Here is a 20,095-nt window from a genome sequence, read left to right as displayed (position 1 = left end):
TTGCAACGGAGGAGAAGAGACTCCTTCTGGCTCAGGGCCTTCTTTCAGTGTGCTCCAAGTACACACAGAGCCTCCTCAGCCCCTCTGCCAGTGACCCCAGCACCTCCAGGAGCCATGGGGACACAGTGAGCTCCTGTAGCTGTGAGGCAGTCCCACAGCATGTCAGGGCACTTCAGGCCTCAGGTAGTGAAGGGACAGCTCCCAAGGACATCAGGGAAGGCAGTGTTTGGTCATTACCTCAGCTGGGTCACTGTGTGTGGAGAGTCTGGGCCCTAGACCCCCTTACCCCCTCTACATCCTCCTGGTCAGATGAAGAGTGACAATTGATGATGTGGTCCTGATAAAAGACCTCCCCTCTCTGCAGTGTGAGGTTACACAGAGCACAGGGACAGTATGGGAGGCCCTTTCTGGGACATAGTGCAGACCAGCCAATGGGATCACATGTTTAAGAGGCCAAGGGCCTGCTCATGCATTGCTGGGTCACACTGTGACAGGCCGTGTACCTTTCCCCTGCTATAATGGGAGGGTTGGCCACGTGTCTGTGTCTGCAATGGCCACCCCTTGTCCCTGAGGATCCTTTCCGGAAGGTGCACAGGAGGAGAGGACAGCTGGAGCATCGGGAACAGGGAAAGTGTGTGGATCAGTGACTCCCAAACTTTAGACAAAAATCACTGTGTTCCCAGAGCTGTGAGAGTGTGGGTGGGAAGAGGACACTGTGACAGTATTGGAGGGACAGGGGGGAGAGTTGTGAAAACTGAGGTGTGTAAAGGGAGCTGTGAGAGTCTAGTCTCGTCTGCTCACTCCCATTTCCCTTATTGCTCTCAATTGGGGAAAGTGCAGGGATTGGAACAAGGTCAGGCAGAAGGCCCTCAGAGAATATACACTCCCTGATTGGGGCTATTCACCTGGTTCAACCAATAGGAGAACATCACATGATCCAGGGGTCAGAGGTTGGCTGGTGCTCTGAAATGGAAGTAACACGGTTGAGCTAAAACCTGACAAAAGGTGATTTTGGAAAGACTGTGTTTCAGAGCAATGACAAGGCTAAGTGTTCCTATGAGAAAGGGAAGAAGGGGTAAGATAAAGGAACCTTGGATGACGAGAGCGGAGGAGCTTCTCATCAAAAGGAAGAAGGCAGCTTCCGTAAGGTGGAGGAAGCAAGGGTCAAGCTCAGCCCTAGAGGATTACAGGCAGGTGAGGAAGGAGCTCAAAAATGGTCTGAGGAAAGCCAGGAGGGGGCACGAGAAAGGCTTGGCAGGAAGGTTTAGGGAGAATCCAAAGACATTTTACACATATGTGAGGAATAAGAGAATGATCAAAGAAAGAGTAGGGCCGATCAGGGATAGCATTGGGAACTTGTGTACAGAGTCTGAGGAGGTAGGGGAAGCCCTAAATGAGTTTGTTGCTTCTGTCTTTACGAAGTAAAAGGACCTTGTAGTGAATGAAACCATAGAAGAGGAGGTAAGCATACTGGAACAGATAGAGATTGAGGAAGCTAATGTGCTGAAAATTTTGACAAACATTAAGATTGAAAAGTCACCAGCATTGTCCTCGGCTGCTTTGGGAAGCGAGAAATGTGATTGCTTTGCCACTTGCGAAGATCTTTGCATCATCGCTCTCCACCAGAGTCATACCTAAGGACTGGAGAGAGGCAAATGTAATTCCTCTCTTCAAGAAAGGAAATAGGGAAATCCCTGCAAATTACAGACCAGTCAGTCTCACGTCTGTCGTCTGCAAGGTTTTAGAAAGGATTCTGAGGGATAGGATTCATGACCATGTGGAAGAGCATGGCTTGATTAAAGGCAGTCAGCATGGCTTTGTGAGGGGCAGATCATGCCTCACAAATCTTATTGAGTTCTTTGAGGATGTTACCAGACAAGTTGATGAGGGGCGAGTGGTGGATGTTGTGTATATGGACTTTAGTAAGGCATTTGATAAGGTTCCCCATGGTAGGCTTGTTCAGAAGGTCAGGGGATACAGGGAAATTTAGCAGTCTGGATATAGAATTGGCTGGTTGACAGAAGACAGCGAGTGGCAGTGGAAGGAAAATATTCTGCCTGGAAGTCAGTGGTGAGTGGTGTTCCACAGAGCTGTGTTCTTGGGCCTCTATTCTTTGTAATGTTTATTAATGACTTGGATGAGGCGATTAAAGGATGGGTTAGCAAGTTTGCAGATGACACAAAGGTTGGAGGTGTCATTAACAGTATAGAGGGCTGTTGTAGGCTGCAGCGGGACATTGACAGGATGCAGAGATGGGCTGAGAGGTGGCAGATGGAGTTCAACCTGGAGAAATGCAAAGTAATGCATTTTGGAAGGTTGAACTTGAAAGTTGAATACAGGATTAAAGACAGGATTCTTGGCAGTGTGGAGGAACAGAGGGATCTTGGTGTGCAGGTACATAGATCCCTTAAAATTGCCACACAGGTGGACAGGCCTGTTTACAAAGCATATGGTGTTTGGCTTTCATTAACAGAGGGATTGAGTTTAAGAGCCATGGGATCTTGTTGCAGCTCTATAAAACTTTGGTTAGACCACACTAGGAATACTCTGTCCAGTTCTGGTCGCCCTATTATAGGAAAGATGTGGATGCTTTGGAGAGAGTTCAGAGGAGGTTTACCAGGATGCTGCCTGGAATGGAGGGCTTATCTTACGAAGAGAGGTTGACTGAGCTCGGACTTTATTCCCTGGTAAAAAAGAAGGCAGAGAGGGGACCTAATTGAGTTGTACAAGATAATGAGAGGCATAGATGACAGCCAGAAACGTTTTCCCAGGGCCGAAATTGTTTACAAGAGGGATCATAGTTTTAAGCTGTTTGGCAGAAAGTATAGAGGGGATGTCAGAGGTGGGTTCTTTATGCAGAGAGTTGTGAGAGCATGGAATGCGTTGCCAGCAGCAGTTGTGGAAACGAGGTCATTGGGGATATTTAAGAGACTGCTGGACATGCATCTGGTCACAGAAATTTGAGGATTCGTACATTAGGTTTACCTCACATGAGGATCAATGGTTGGCAATATTCCAACAGTGGCCTAACCAATGTCATGTACAGCTGTAACATGACCTCCCAACTCCTGTACTCAATACTCTGGCCAATAAAGGAAAGCATACCAAACGCCTTCTTCACTATCCTGTCTACCGGTGAGTCTACTTTCAAGGAGCTATGAACCTGCACTCCAAGATCTCTTTGCTTGTCAACACTCCCTAGGACCTTACTATTAATTGTATAAGTCATGCTAAGATTTGTTTTCCCAAAAGGCAGCACCTCGCAATTCATTCAAACTAAGATGTGACTTCAGCCCTGTTCTGCATGGTTGATTCTTAATACCTTCAGGATCACGAATCAGAGAGATCACTGCTCTACAGATGAACAAATTAACTGCTGACTCTGCTAGCACATAGATCTTTTTCAGTTTCATCCTGAGCTTTCGAATTGTTTTTCCACGCACACACACACAGACACACGCACACACACAGACACACACGCACACACACACACGGACACACACACACACACACACACGGACACACACACAAACACACAGAAACACACAGAAACACACACACACAAACACACAGACACACACACACACAGACACACACACGCGCACACACAGACACACACACAAACACACACACACAGACACACACAGAAACACACACGCACACACACACAGACACACACACAGACATGCACACACAGACACCGCACACTCACGCACATACACATGCACATACACGCACAAACAGACACACACACAGACACGCACACACATACAGACACACACGCACGCACAGGCACACGCATACACACAGACACACAAAGACACACACATATACACACAGACACACACACATAGACATGCACGCACGCACAGACACACGCATACACACAGACACACAGACACAGACACGCACATACACACACACAGACACACACACACAGACACAGACACACCCCAACACCAACTCTTGCTGATTCCACTTCCATCCAGCTATTCAGCTGTGGGTCATCACCCCAACACACTACAACAGACTCAATCACATCTTACAGCAGAAGGTTCTCCATAATAGCTACAGGGCCGACAGAATCAGTGGGGACAGGACCATTTCATTCACAGAGGGACCTCTGGGAATATGCTGAGAATCATGGGGACAGCTGGAACAGAGCCCATGGCTTCATGAGGGACATTAAGGATGACGGTGAGTCACTGCCTCTGCTGCTCTCAATCCCCTCCTCACTCTCACCCTGAGATGGGGAATCAAATGAAAGCTGCAGACTGTGGGACCATGGATCTGGTGCTTTCCTCTGCCTCTCCCTCCAACATCCCAACCCTCCCGTTCTGATTGGCTGCTTTTAGATTCCCAGGAACTGCCGGCTGGGGACCTGCTCACAGCCGTGAGGAGGTGGAAGTTCAAACCCAGGTCACTGGTGAGGGGGCATTGTAACTTGATCTCACAGGTGAGCTGCCAGGGGAAATGGGTACCTCGTGTGCCAACTCCATGGAGGGCAGGTTCTGCTGCAGGGAACACAGATGGGGACATTAATGGGAGGCCTACAGAAGGAGGTTGATGGGAATACACACTGAGATGCTTGGTACATTAGCAGGCCATGTCAGACAGCCTATCAAAGGGCATGGTGAAGCTCAGTCCCAATGTGACAGAGGGCACTGTACAGAGCTTGGATCCCATCATTTCCCCCTGGGCCAGTGGGAACCAGCTCCTTGAGTGCAGCAGCTGACAGGGCAGTGATCCAGTATCTGTACTCACTGTCTCAGCCTCTGCTGAAGCACAGACAGAAGCCAAGAAACCCCTCAATGCTGCAGTGTGAGTTCAGACTGAGGTTGTGCTTGGTCCCATGTAGGCTCAGACCTGCTGTGAACATGACTGTGGATCCCAGTGGGCAAAGGGGTTTGCAGGGTCTTGGAGCAGACCAGCTGCTCATCCTCCAACAGATCACTAGGGATTAGATTAGATTACTTACAGTGTGGAAACAGGCCCTTCGGCCCAACAAGTCCACACCGCACCCGCCGAAGCGCAACCCACCCATACCCCTACATCTTACCCCTTACCTAACACTACAGGCAATTTAGCTTGGCCAATTCACCTGACCTGCACATCTTTGGAGTGTGGGAGGAAACCGGAGCACCCGGAGGAAACCCACGAAGACATGGGGAGAATGTGCAAACTCCACACAGAGAGTCGCCCGCATCTCAGGCGCTGTGAGGCAGCAATGCTAACCACTGTACCACCGTGCCGCCCACTAGGGATCTGGGGATGCTGCCTGGGGGACTGGCAGAGGCACCATGGAGCATCAACCTGCTGCCCTCTCTCAGGGCGACAGCATTTGTGCTCTCACTGTGGCCACTCCACCAGTCCCCTTGCTGTTGTCCCTTACCCTGTCAGTCCAGACAGCTGCTGTCTGTTGGGAGATGGTTCAGTCTGAAGCCAGGCCCAGGGTTTCCCCAGGAAATCCTGCAAAAGCCACCTGCAGTCTCCCCCATTGGAGGTCAGCTGCCTTCCACTAACCATGCAGTAACCAACGGGGTAAAGCTGCACAGGAACACCAGGACAGGCACTCGGGCACTGCACAACGATGGTCAGTTCCCATTTGTCCACGTCACTGGCTATGTTCCTGAATAAAGATTCTGTGATGCACATGTTTGGTGCTTGGCCCTGGGTGGTCCAAGTTGGGGAATTCAGTATTACATCAGGCAGGGAGGCTGCTGTGTAAAACCAGGATAGCAGCTCATCACCTGGTTCCAGTAACACACAGGGGTCAGGGGGCACCTTCTCAAGAGGCTGTACCATGTGGGGTATACTGGAAACAGCTGGCACCACAGCACCCATCTCCAGGGGGGCACAGGGCCCATGTAGTCTCATCACAAGCAACACTACAAAGCTGGGACTTTCCCCCTTGGTCATTGTTCAGATTATCCAGTTAGAAATAATCTGATTCTATTGAACTGTTGCAGTTAAATATTTGTGTGATCCTTACTCCGGGGAGTATTTAGTACTCAAATATTATCAAGTCAGACAATGTCACATTTCATTACTGCACCCTTATTAATTACTGCATTGTGAAAACACTTACCCATGAGAAATTGGCAGTAACCTTAAACTCAGAAACATTCATATCCAGTTTGATCACAGCAGCCTTAACATTTGGAAGTACAAAGGTTTCACTGTCCATTGGAAAATCCATATCCATCAGGACCTTACGTAGATCAGACTCCAGCCTGGAAAATGCAAAGACAGTGAGCATTGGACTGGATAAGAAACAGGGATTCACACATTAGGGTCAATATTAACTTATTCATGACACTTCAGTCTATGTCATGAAACAAAACAGTAATTGCTGGTGAAACTCAGCAGGTCTGGTATCTGTGGGGAGAAAGCAGAATGAATGTTCCGAGTCCAGTGACTCTTCATCAGAACCCATCAGCCTTTATCATGATGTCATCACTATGTGTGCTGAGGGACCAATCATTTACATTTGTTTTAAATGGAAATATGTAAATTAGTTTGACACAACCATGCTGTAAGTTGACCTTCAATAAAAAATCTTGCTTTAATTTAAAATGAAATGGATCACAGTTTGAATCAAATCCTTCCACAAAATGTTTCTATTTCCTCTGTGCGTTTCTGTCCAAATTCACCACCATTTTCTGTCCCGGGTCATTTACAGATTTCAGAGGGACAATGGCAGGGATCCGTGTGAGAAAATGTTTAGGATGAGGCCAAACCTTTCCATGCAGTGAGTTTGATGAAGATGTAGAGAGTGATGCTGCTCTGATACCTTCCTGCCGTGCTCAGTGTGATCATAAACATACTGTAATAATTACTAAGGTGTCTGATCTGAGTTTCTGTTAATCCCCAAAGAAACCACATCACCACCACATCAAACATAGCAGCTTCAATGGGGGCATCAGTCTCTTCTCAGTTTCTTCTCAGATGAATCTGAAGAACCATGAGGTAAGATTAAACTGGGAGACAAGAGTATTGTCAGACTTCCTGAAGGCAGTGGCTCAATTGCTTACTCAGCGTGAGGTGCAGTTACTGAACACTGTCGTGACTGACACAAGGTCAGTCAGGTGGATCTCAGAGAATATGAGGTCCCTGATCGGGGCTGTTAACCTGGTCCAATCAGGGAGCCCTGGCTGACAGATACAGGGGTTCTGCTCCCTCCAGGAGCCAGCTCTGAGCTAGCTGGGTCAGTGTTATTGACTACGTTGGTGTGAATAAAGGGTGACTTGGTGATGGGATACCAGCTTTCAGTGAGTTATTTCTGTAATGATGAGAAAAAAGCACGTTCCTGAAGAGATCCACTTGCTTCAGGTGTCTTTGAGTTGGAGTCAACATTTCTGACATTGTGCTGCTATTTGGGAAGCTTGACTCATTCAATCCTGCCGTCGAAGACTGGGCCCAGAATGTGGAAAAATGCAGTATTTTTTCCGGCAAATGACATTAGAGCAGAAAACAAGCAATGAGTAATTCTACTGACAGCGTGTGGCCTCACAATCTTTTTGGTTATTAGGAGCCTGAGTTTTCTTGCAGCACCAGACACTAAAACATTTCAAGAGTTGATGGATTTAATGAAAGTTTGTTACAGACCCAAGCCTGCTCTCATTCTGAGACACCATCGGTATTACTCGACAGTTCGAGAACCTTTCAGGGAAATCCGTATCAGAGATTTGGTTAAGACAACTGACAGAGGAATATGATTTTGGTTTAACCCTCAGTGAGATGCTGAGACAGCGTTTGGTGTGTGGGCTTTATGAGGTGACCATGCAAAAGCACTGACTCGCTGAAGCCCAACAGGACTTCAAACAGGCACTACAACTGGCTTTGTGGTTAGAAAATGCAGCAAGTGGAGCTTGAGTTACAGGGTATGTTGGTGGAAGTGGACAGTCTCACCAGGCAGATTGAGCTTGGGAACACCACATGAGGGAAGGCCATTGCACAGCCTCACTCAGGACATATCCTGAACAGAGGGACCCTTGGACAGCCCACAGCAAAACCCCAAAACAAAGCCAGGCCTCGGACAACCAGTTGACGTTTTCTCCTTGATCCGGCCTGGTAGACCATTGTAGTCACAGCCAGTATGTGGACCCGAGATGGCAAAGGGTCCCACTTGGCCTGAATTGAATAAGAACTCACAGGCCGTTTTCCAGGAGAGTGCACACACTGGAAAGTTCACCGACAGCTGGTTAGGGACAGTTAAAATGCTCCATCATCTCCAAATCAGAACCAATCAAAATAAAGGTCGGGTTAAATGGTCACCCAGTTCCAATGGAGGTCCATACCAGCGCGGCTGTATCAGTGATTGTGGAACCAGTCTTTACCAAAATTCCCTCTGGACTCTAACCCCTCAGTCTGGGTAAGACCTCGGCCAGGCTGAGAGCCTGTACTGGGGAGTCTTTCCAGATTAAGGGTACAACTTCAGTTCCAGTCTTTTCTGAGAAGGAGCTGGTTCAGTTCCCACTGATTGTAGTAAAAAGCCCAGACTCAAGATTGATAGGACAGAACTGGTTGAGATTCATTGAAAAAAGATCCCGAGGCTCCTTCATCTGTACCGGAGCATAAACCTTTGCTTGGGTTGGTGGATTATTACAGAACGTTCATCCACAACCTCGCCTCCATTCTGGCATCCTTCCATCTTCTATTGAAAAAGGGTCAGCCTTGGGAATGGCCTTGGAGCTCAGATGTAGCCTTTGGGGAAGTAGAGAAGCAGCTGTCATTGTCTCAGGTATTTGCTCACTGCAATCCCAAGCGAGATATGGTGCTGATGTGTGATACCTCCCTGTGGGGTGTCAGGGTAGTGTTGGCTCACTGGAGGGCCAATGGAGAGGAACGCCCGATAGTGCATGCTTCCTGGATTTTGGCTAATGCTGAACGAAGATACGCCCAGACAGAGAAGGAAGGTTTTGTGGTCACCTTTGATGTGAGAAAGTTCCACCTGTACCTTTCCGTGTGTACATTTGTAATAGGAACAGACCACAATCCCCTGCTAGGGCTACTTAAAGAGGACTGGGCCAGGCCGCCCAGACCTTCAGGATGAATACAGTGGTGGGCTCTTATTCTGAGGCAGACAGTGACAAGTTAGAACCCTGTCCAGGAGGCCAAGTGGGAAATGCAGATACATTGAGGCACCTCCCACTGGCCAGTGGTTCCACCACAAGAAGAGTCTGTTCTGGTTTTAAACTTTCTGGACACCCTTCTGGTCACCACTGAAAATATCAGATTGTCGCCACAAAAACATCCCGTCCTGGCAAAACAAAAACAGCTGGTGGTGATAGAGGAAAGAACCCATCACCAGAATTGAAACCTTTCTGGACTCAGTGAGACCAGATCACCATAAAGGGTGGCATATTGTTATGGAGAGCAGGAATGATTGTCCCGAGTAAAGATCATTGACAGATACTGGCTGAACTCCACCGGGGTCATCCAGGGGATTCCAAAATGAAGATGTTAGTGAGAAGTTACATCTGCTGGCCAGGATTGGATGATGACATAGCTGCATTGGTGGGGCAGTGCCCAGAGTGCCAACAAGGACACAAATTACCACCAGCAGCTCCCCAACATTTGTGGGAATGACTGGGTAAACCCTGAACTCAGTCACACGTCTACAACGCCAGCCCTTTCACACACTCCGTGTTTTCAGTCATTGTGGATGCTCATTTAAAAGTGGTTGGATATGCACAGAATCCATTTGTTCAACACGGGGAAAACGATTGGAAAGGTGCAAGTATCCTCCACAATGCATGGACTCAAGGGAATGTTGGTCACAGACAATGGCCCATTATTCCCAAAGCTGAGTGGCATTAGGCAGGAAGGGACAGCCCCATACCATCCACTGTCCAATGGTCTGGTGGAAAGTGCAGGGCAACCTTTGAAGGTAGGCTCAAAGAAACAGCCATACAGCTTCACGTGATACCAAACTGTCCCAGTTCCTGTTTGATATCAGACCACCCCTCACCCAGCTCCAGGGACAGCTCCAGCAGAGTTGCTAATGGGGACAAGACGCTGCACCAGGTTAAACCTGATCTTCTTGGACCTGGGCAGGGAGGAAGGTAAAACAACATCAGGAACATCAATGCTGGACACAAGAGTCCACTCAGCGAGAGAGACAGTTTACCAAAGGGGATGAGGTTGAGTTGTCAAAACCACAGGAATGACCCTGCGTGGGTAAGAGGCTTGGTCAATGTAAGGTCAGGTCCCATAAAGTTCATGTAGGTGAGGTGGTCCTGAACAAGCATGTGGATCACATGACAGCTGCAACCATGTAACTGGGGCAGGAGCAAACTGTACCCAGCCCCTCAGAACGTCCAGCAAGGCTGTCAGAATCCATGGGGTTCACCCCCTTCACCGAACATTGAAGAAACCTCTGAGGATGAGATGGCCATGACAGATGTTACAGCCTTGATGCACTTATCGTCTGATGAAGATGTAGAATATGAATCCTGGCTGAGACACTCCGGGTACAGTAGGTGGCCCACAGAATGTACATGCTGCCAATATCCGAGGCATTGTCAGAGGAACTGTATCTGAAGGAAAAATATCCCAGGAGAAGGGACAGGAAAAAGAACAGGCCTCTGTCCCAGGTCTTAGAGAGAAAGGATGTAGTGATTGGAACAAGGTCAGTCAGGTGGATATCCTGGAATATGAGTTCCCTGAATGGGGCTGTTAATCTGGTCCAATCAGGGGGCCCTGGCTGACAGATACAAACAGAGTGTCAGGGGTTCCACTCCCTCGAGGAGCCAGCTCTGAGCTTGCTCGGTCAGTGTCATGGATTATGTTTGTGTTGGTGACTTGATGATGGGATACCAGCCTTGGTGGAGTTATTTCAAAATGGAGCTGAAATGGGGGGAATTAGGGCTTCTTTTCAAGTTCCAACATATTAATGTCTGCCCCACAGTCCAGTGTTGTTGAAGGACCAATGTGAGAAGTTCGATGGGAGGTGTAGACCCAACAAGACCCACAGGTACAGAGTTACCAAGCTCTCCATTTGAAACAGAAGCTGCTCCAGGTCAGTAATTCCTTTTCTGCAGTGGGCCCCATTGCTAAAGAGATCCTCATGAAGCAAGGTATTGATGAAGCTTCAGCCGGTTCCAGTCAGTGCCAGCAGCCTTTGATGTTTATTGCAATCCTGAGAATGTCATTGTTGTGTGTGATTGGTCCGGCCAGATGTCCCAGCAAACAGCCACCTTGTCTCTCTCAAAGATTTATTTAGTGTCACTAATTCATGCGAAGATGCAGCATTGAGAGATAGTTTTGTTTGAACTCTGAATGGTATAATCTCTCAGTTCCTGCAGTCAGAACAAGGGCTGACCTTTGTCCAGGAGAGCCAGAGTACAAAGCAGGCTGGGCTTGAAGTTAACACCATGATGTTGTGGGTAAATCACCACAAGCTCCCTTTAATTCAGCAACTGATTCAGAAATATCACAATCAAATACTGAAATAATTCCTGAAACTTTACTGCATGTAGTGACCAAAATAAATCCCCTCAAGTAAGCAAGTGCAGCCTCACAACCCAACTTCACTATGACCCGATTAATGATGGAATTTAACACCGACTCCAACCAACAATGTCTCTCTCTGAAGGTTCAGGATTCCATGTCTGTGCAATATTGCTCTTCTGCTACTGAAGAATCCTGAAGATGAAATCTTAAAGCTTTTCCAGTCCTTCAAGTTTCCATCATTGATGATCCTTTAGATTCTTCCATCCACAATACTGACTACTGTGCAGACTGAATTCTTATCAAAAGTAGCTTCCCTGTTCCTGTTACATTTACATTTGGCTGTCTGTTTGGAGACACAACTTTCCTGCAATTAACTGCTTCAGTTCTTCTGCAGGGCAATCATTGGGCCTTGGGGCAGAAGGCAGCCAGTTACCCAGCAGTTATTCAAATGGTTTTTGTTATGTCGCAAAGATCAGTGCAGGTGTGGGAGAGGGTTGTCACAGGATACAGTGGGAGATCGATTGGTCACAGATATGAGCGGACCAATGGTCAATGGAGTTGAATCTGGGTAAGTGTGAGGTGATCAGATGTTAAGGAAAAGTATATGGTTAACAGCAAGACCCTAAACAGCATTGATGCAGAGAAGGATCTTGGGGTTGAAGTCCATAGCTCCCTCAAAGTGACCACGCAAGTAGCTCGGGTGGTAAAGAAAGCAAATGACCATGCTTGTCTTTATTGCTCACGGAGTGAATACAAGATTCAGGATGTCAAGTTGCAGCTTTACAAGACTTTGATTCAGCCACATTCAGAATGCTGCATTCAATTCTGGTCAGCACATTGCAGGATGGCAATAATGGAGGCTTTGGACAGGGTGTAGAAGAGGTTTATCAGGATGCTGCCTGGGTTAGAGGGTCTGAGCGAGAGGGAGAGAGTAGACAAACTCAGGTTGTTTTCTCTGGAGCAGCAGAGGCTGAGGGGGGACTCGATGGAAGTCTATAAAATGGTGAAATGCATAGATACAGGATCATTCAGAATCTTTTTCCTCAGAGTTGAAATGTCTAATACTCATGGGCATGGTTATAAGGTGAGAAGGGGAAAGTTGAAAGGAGATGTGAGAGTCATGTATTTTTCACAGAGAGTGGGAGGAGTCTGGAACATGCTGCCAGGGGTGGGGGTGGAGGCAGATCCATGGGGCCTTTCAGAGACTTTTAGATAAGCACATGAATAGGCAAGGAATGGAGGGAAATAGCACAAGGACAGGCAGAAAGGGATTAGTTTAATTTGGCTTCATGTTTGGCAAAACATTGTGGGCCGAAGGGCCTATTCCTGCTATGATCATGAAGTGGGGGGTGTTAGTGTTGGACTGGGGTGGACAAAGTTAAAAATCACACAACACCAGGTTATATCTGATGAAGGAGCAGTGCTCTGAAAGCTCAGACTTCCAAATAAATCTGTTTGGCTATAACTTGGTGTTGGGTGGTTTTTCAGTAATATTTCATGCTCGTTCTTGCAAGAAGATTGAGCTGAATTGTAATTGGATTCCAGATGGGTGCCCTAACTGAATCAGTGCATTCACGATGAACACAATTGCACCTGGGAGGGCAACACAATCAAAGAATTAAACTTCATCCCCAAAGTGAAAACCATTTGGTGGCAGTCATTTTGTTTTCTTGTTCAGTGTAATTTGAATTGAAAATGGCAAGGTTTCATAGAAACATGAAGAATAGGAGCAGAGTAGGCCATTCGGCCCTTTGAGCTTGATCTACCATTCAGTATGATCATGGCTGTTTGTTCCCTCATCTACATCATGAATATATATTGTGAATAACTGGGACCCAAGCACCACTCCATGTGGTACCCCACTACTTACCGCCTGTCACTAAGAAAAAGACCGATTGATTCCTGCTCTTTGTTTCCTGTCTGCCAACCAGCTCTCTATTGATGACAGTGCACGACCACCAAACCCACACACTTTAATTTTACATTAACCTCTTCTGAGAGAGCTTACCAAAAGCCTTCTGGAAATCCAAGTAGACCTCATCCACTGGATACCCCATTAATAACTTTTCTAGTTCGATTCTCAAAACCTTCCACTGGATTTGCCAAGCATGGCTTCCCTTTCCTTAGTCTACAATGACTCAGTCCAGTCATCTTTCTAATGAACTGTTATTAAATCTTTCCAAATGGACTCTTGCATTTTGCTAAATCCTGCTGATAGGCTCCCTCCTCTATAAATCCCTGTTTGCTCTCTTTGTAATATACTGGGTTAAATTAATAACCCTCCAATCCATTGGAACTGTTCCAGAGTCGAGAGAATTCTGAAAGATGCCCACCAATGCATCCACTATTTCTCAGGCCACTTCCTTAATTACTCTCGGATGGAGATTGTCAGGCCCTGGGCAGTTATTTATCTTCAATCCCATCAGTTTCTCCAATTGTTTTCCTTCAGTTCCTCCCTCTCACTAGATCCTGATTCCCTCAACATATTTCAAATGTTATTTATGAAAATCAGACCAAACTCTGTATTTAAATGGCCTGCCATCTCTTTGTGCCCCATTATAACTTCCCTCTTTCTGATTGTAACTGATATACTTTTGTCTTCAATCATCTTTTTCTCAGCAATATCTCCACAAGCTTCTACATTCAGTTTGTACCTTTCCCACTAGCTTACTCTCATATTCTGTGTTCCCTCTCTTTATCAATCCCTTTGTCCTCCTTCGTTAAATTATAAACTGGGTTCCCAATCCTCAGGTCTGCTGTTTACTTTATGTCTGTTCTTTGGATCTAATGATATCTATAATTTCCTTTGGGAGCCATGGTCAGGTCACCATTCAGGCCACCATTTTATTGCATTGCCAGGCAGGAATGGAAATTGTTGCAGTTCCTCAGTGTTCTGTAAATGTTTGCCATTGCCTATACACCATCATTACTTTAGGTAACATTCCCCAATTTGATCATAGACAGCACATGCTTCATACTATCACTGTTTCCTTATTTAGATTCAGGACCTGAGTCTCAGAATCAGCTCCGTTACTCTCCATCTGAGTGAGGAATTCTATCATGTTATGATCACTCTTTCCCAAGGGGCCTCTGACATTATCACTTCCAATTATTCCTTCCTCATTCCACAATACTCAGTCTAGGATGCCCTATTCTCTATTTCATTCATCAACACATTGATCCAGAAAATCATCTCGTAAACACACTGGAATTCCTCTTCCTACAGCATTGGTACTGACTTGATTTGCCCAATCCATCTGCAGATTAAAGTTACCCTTGTTTACCATGTACCTTTATTTCCTGTTTCCATGATTTCCTGTTTAATGCCGACTTTATCATGACATTGTTGTGGTATATACAACTCCCACTATCGTTTTATGTCCCAAGGTGTTTGTAAGCTCCACCCATACAGATTCCATTTCATTGGAGCCATTATCCTTCATTACTATTGTGTAAATTGCTCTTTAACCAGCAAATGTTCCTCTCCCTCCTTTTCCCTTTTTGTCTGTTATGTCATTTGTTTTTGTCCTGGTTTCCCTCTCTGTCTCCCTGGATAGGTTCCCATCCCCCTGCTATGTCAGTTTGAATCCTCCCCAACCAGACTGGGAAATACTCCCAGCAGGACATCAGTACCAGTCCAGCACAAGTGTACACCATCCAGACTGTACTAGTCCCACCGCTCCAGAATTCTCCAATGCCCCAGTAATCTGACACTCTCCCCCTCACACCATCTCTCCAGCCACATATTCAACTGATGTGTCCTGCTATTTCTACTCTGACTTGCACATGGTATTGGGATCAATCCTGAGATCACGGCCTTTGAGAATGTCCTTTGTAACTTGTTTCCTAACTCCCAACATTCTAGTGAGTTTTGAGAAGATTTGTAACTCAGATTGAGGTTCTGGATGGAGGATTGCTCGCTGAGCAGGAAGGTTCATTTTCAGATGTTTCATCGCCGTACTAGGTAACATCATCAGTGAACCTCTGGATGAAGCTTCACCTGAAGGCTCACTGATGATGTTACCCAGTACGGCGACGAAACGTCTGAAAATGAATCCCAATATTCTGCTTGTATGACCCCATTCCTTTTTTTAACCCATGATGTTGATATCTGTGCAGTCTACAACCATTGGCTGTTAACCCTTCCACTCCAAACTGTTCCTCCTCTCCAATACAGCAGAGCCAACCACGGTGCAACAGATGTTAGAGTCACTACGTTCCTCTGAGAGGCCATTACCCCCAGCAGGATCCATTGTGGGTCTATCTGTTTTGTAGGGGGACAGCCACAGGGGATTCCTGCACTTGCTGCATCGTTCTGTGACTCGGCCCGGTGATCAACTATTCACTTTCTCACTTTGGAGTCTAAGCCTGTGATGTGACCATCTCTCTGTACGTGTTATCCTCGATACCCTCAGCCTCCCAGATGCTCCACAGTGTCCCCAGTCTCTGCTCCAGCTCTGAAACCCAGGCTCCCTTCCAGTAGCTGCAGCTGGAGCCACTTCCTGCACATGTTCTGGTCCCACTTTCCCCACAGAGCAGGAGGAGCACACCACAGCATTGAGATCTACTCCCATGACTTTCTGCTCAATTAGACCCTCAGATTGTCTGTAAAATCAATAACGCTGATTTTTTCCAGGTTCTTCTTCTCTGGGCCACAGCACTATTGCACTTGTAAAGTATAAACCCAAAATAAAGACGTTAAGTGATAAAAATAAATTAAACGCTCACCCAACCGTACTCAGTAAATCAACTACTTCTTCTTGCCCCACATGACTATTTGATTCTTCCCAGAGTGCCTCACGATGATGCTGACTGTGGGACACCCTTCCCAGACTGCTTCACCGTGATGCTGACTGTGGGACACCCTTCCCAGACTGCTTCACTGTGATGCTGACTGTGGGACACCCTTCCCAGACTGCTTCACCGTGATGCTGACTGTGGGACACCCTTCCCAGAGTGCCTCACTATGATGCTGACTGTGGGATACCCTTCCCAAACTGCTTCACCGTGATGTTAATGATACAATACTCATATCTGACGATTTCAGTTGAGTGTCCTTGTGAGTGATGAGCAGTCTTTATCGAGATGAATGATGATCTTCACCTGTGCTCCATGCTCCCTTTCCTGTTGCTGTCCTTGCACCTTCAGTGACCTGTCAGCCTCCACCGTTTCTATCCTTCCCCTTTATATAACCATCAACGTTCCCACTTTACCCTCAGAGCCCATGGTTCTGTGAATTGCGATGTCCTCGTTGGCCATACACCTCCTCCATGTTGTGGCTAAAGTAGTAGCACCTTGTGAAAACCATCCCTCCCTTAGCTTTCCATCCCATTCCATGCTTCAAGAAATTCCAGCCTTCCATTTTGAATTTCCTCCTTTCACTCCCACCATTCCCTCATCAACCCAATCCAATGAACCTGATCCTCAGACCTGAGATTCCTGCTTTCCCCAGGAGTCCATGGAAAGGACCCTGAAAAGCCCCTGACCATTAATACCCAAACCTCCAGCTCGGACCATGTCCGAGTCCCCAGAGTAACTTGGGCAGGCCAGCCTCGAATGAGAGCCAGCCCAAAGACAGGTGTCCCCACAGCACCCCAGCTGATATACCTGTGATCTCCAACCTGCTTGAACTTTACCTCAGGGCTGTTCCTGGCCTGTTCCCTGGACTGCAGGGATCCCCACATTCTGGGAGACTGTGGCCAAGCCCCTGGACTGGGATTAGATGAGCTCCTTGACACATAGTCCCCTTCACTCCACTAAGGACTGGTCCCTTTGACCTTTAGACAGAGCCATTTGCTTGAAGCCCATGCAAATTGTTGCCACATAAGCTGCTGCCACAAGCTCTCGGTGTGAGATTGACAGAGCCCAGTGCTGTACAACAACATGTCCAGCCCCTTGACTGCTCAGTGCTCCCAACAATGGCACGCTGCCTGCCTCTCCCTCTGCTGCTAAAAAGCAATGCAGGCCACAGAGCCTCCAAGTCTATGGGTCTATGATCTTCAATTAAAACATTTGAACTAAGTACACATCACAATGCATTTTAACATTTCACATTCTTCCAGGAGTTTTAATGACAAGCAAAACATTGAAGGTGAAAAATAGCAGCTTTGCATTAACAGGAGATTTTATTCACCTATCAGAAACCTTCAAACTAGACAAACACTCCTCACAGACACATCACTGAAGCAGGAAGGAACCGAAACCTGGCAGTGAATCTGTTTAATCTTCCGATAAAATATGTCCAAAATGTGCCCCTTCACTACATCACCTTTTAAACATTGTTTTCAACTTCAAGTTGTTCACACTTACCCAACTGAAATGTTCCCATCACATTGGCCCAGGATTCTGTTGGTCAGTAACATTGCATAGCGAGCATCATTTAGTTTCAATTGTCCTTTCCTTGTGAGGTCAGTCAATTTGTTTTTCTGATTTATGCAATCAGCCAATGGGGATTCTAATAGGAAAGATACTGTTAGAAAGAAGAGGGAATCTCAACATTTCAATATCAGGAAAATATTTCAAACTTTGAAATGTTATGTCCATGTGTTTGCAAATTGCAGCTTGATGTTAAAAAGACTTTGTGTACACACATCTCCATCTTTGTGTTGAACTCTGTCCTGAACAATACAATTAAAATTGTGAAACACTAACAGGAAATGCTGGAACTACCCAGCAGGCCTGCAGCATCTGGGGAGAGGGAAACTGAATGGACGTGGTAACTTAATGATGTCCAGCCAGATCTTTCTCCTGAGTGAAAGGTCCCGCATCAGAAACAGGAACAATACAAGGAAAGGAGAAAGGACGCTTGGGACTGGGAAAGTAAATCACTTGTGGTCCTGACAGAGCATCGGGAACATTAAACTCTCAAACATGGGTCCTGATAAATTGCTGAAAACTTTACATCTGTTGTGATTATTATCAATCATCTAATTTACCAAAACCCTTTTAGTTTTATTAGATTACAATTGAGTTTGGTTAGAACAGACATTGGCAAATCTAGCTGGACAGGAACTAATATTCCTGGAATACTGGGAGTAGTTTACCTGTGAGAAATATACTCTCAAGCTTAAAGAAATGCATATTCCACAATCTGGGTTTAAAGTCACCGATCCTTTTCATTAAGCAGGTCATGAAATTAATTGTGTTGTGACATACAATTAACATTATTTACAGAATCAAGGTGTTGTTTTTAGTGCTCATCTGGTGCTCCATAATATAGCCCAGGCCTCCCATCTCCCCCTCCCCATTGACTGGGGACATCTCTGAAGACAGGGAGCAGCACACACCCCCCACTCACACTTTCCTCCTCCTGTGGTTGTAGGAGAAACAGAGAAAGCCTGGGCCTATGTTTCTATTTTATTCTTTATCTGTGATAAATAGAGTCATCGAGTCACATATCTATGATTCACAATGTGTCAGTTATTATTCTACTCACCCCTTGCTCCTTCAGATCCAGTAAATTCCAAATAAGAAGCATTTTCCATGTGAGCTGGACTGAAGTCTGACTGATTTATGTAAATAAGGTCTCTCAGCAACGGTGAACTCTTGTGTGAACTGCTATTGGTGAGAGTGAAATGTTGACAACATTTCCCTCCAGTGGACATGGCAGTTGGATACGACTTTCCAATATCAACACGGGTTATGTAGAGTTGGCCAACGGATCCTTTCCAGGTGATGCAGATTTCTGATGAAGCTGCAGGTGTCGGTGCTGCAGGATCTTGTGTCCAGGAAGATGAACCATTCCCAATGAGATGAGCTTCTATTTCTAAGCCTGTTTTCTTTACAGACACTTTCAATGAACATGGGTCTGGGCCAATGTAGTGATGAAATTTATTAATGTGACTGTTCAGGAATCCACAAACTGTAAACTCAGCACCAACGATTGCTGCAAATACAATCACAAAGTAAGCATTAATCAACACCGGAGAAATCTTCTCAGAAGCTTTTTAAATCAAGACTGTGACTTTGCTGGAAAATTGAGGGAAATCCCACACCAACTGCATAATCAGGAATTGATCATCAGCAACAACAACAACTTTTTTTTCACTCAGATGGAGGAAGTTGTAGCTCTTCCTAAACAGAGCCCTGGAAAAGGGATCAGGCAATGTAAAGGCAATAGATAGTACCGAACAGCAAAGTGACACTGAGTTTAATCTGTAACTTTGATGAAATGAGCTTGCCTGAGATTTTGCACTGAAAGGTGATCGCATGTTCAGAGAGTTCACAATATTCCCTCCTCCTGCCGTGTCTGTTCCCTTCCTCAGCCTGGGCCCGTCACCAAGGAAGAAGGTCAGGAACAGAATCTCATGTCATATCCTGCTCACTGAGGAGGCCTTTCACCAAACTGAATGACTTCGCTGCTGGAGAGTTTATTGGACTTTGACTGGAGGAAGTTTCAGGATTCAGGAGGATAAATGTACTTTTCCAATTTTTTATTCAGCTTTTGAACTTGTTATAACGAGTTGTGTGAAGGGAACTGTGGGATATCAGTAGGATTAGTGTTACTTCTGCAATTCCATTTTACAAAGGAGGTGAACTCACACCAGTGGGTAATTGTTTTAGCCAAGAGCTGAGTCAACAAGAATGGAAACGATGTGGAGGAAATATATAATTGTTTTTATATTAGCTAAAACTCTAT

General features: G+C 46.2%; 1 protein-coding gene across 1 annotated transcript in view; it reads right to left on the bottom strand.

Moving 5' to 3' along the window:
- The window catches only part of LOC140496215 (uncharacterized), an 87,370-nt gene that overhangs the window by 53,524 nt on the left and 13,751 nt on the right, over positions 1 to 20,095 (bottom strand). The window contains exons 2-4 of the mRNA XM_072595714.1: positions 18,893 to 19,342; positions 17,767 to 17,911; positions 6,089 to 6,233 (exon numbers count right to left, since the gene is read on the bottom strand). Of these exons, the coding sequence (XP_072451815.1) occupies positions 6,089 to 6,233; positions 17,767 to 17,911; positions 18,893 to 19,342 (740 nt within the window). The remainder of the gene's footprint in view (positions 1 to 6,088; positions 6,234 to 17,766; positions 17,912 to 18,892; positions 19,343 to 20,095) is intronic.

The sequence above is a fragment of the Chiloscyllium punctatum genome, chromosome 26 (assembly GCF_047496795.1).
Source record: "Chiloscyllium punctatum isolate Juve2018m chromosome 26, sChiPun1.3, whole genome shotgun sequence".
NCBI lineage: Eukaryota > Metazoa > Chordata > Chondrichthyes > Orectolobiformes > Hemiscylliidae > Chiloscyllium > Chiloscyllium punctatum.
Note: the sequence above shows the minus strand (reverse complement) of the source record. Positions and strands in the feature narration are given on the sequence as shown.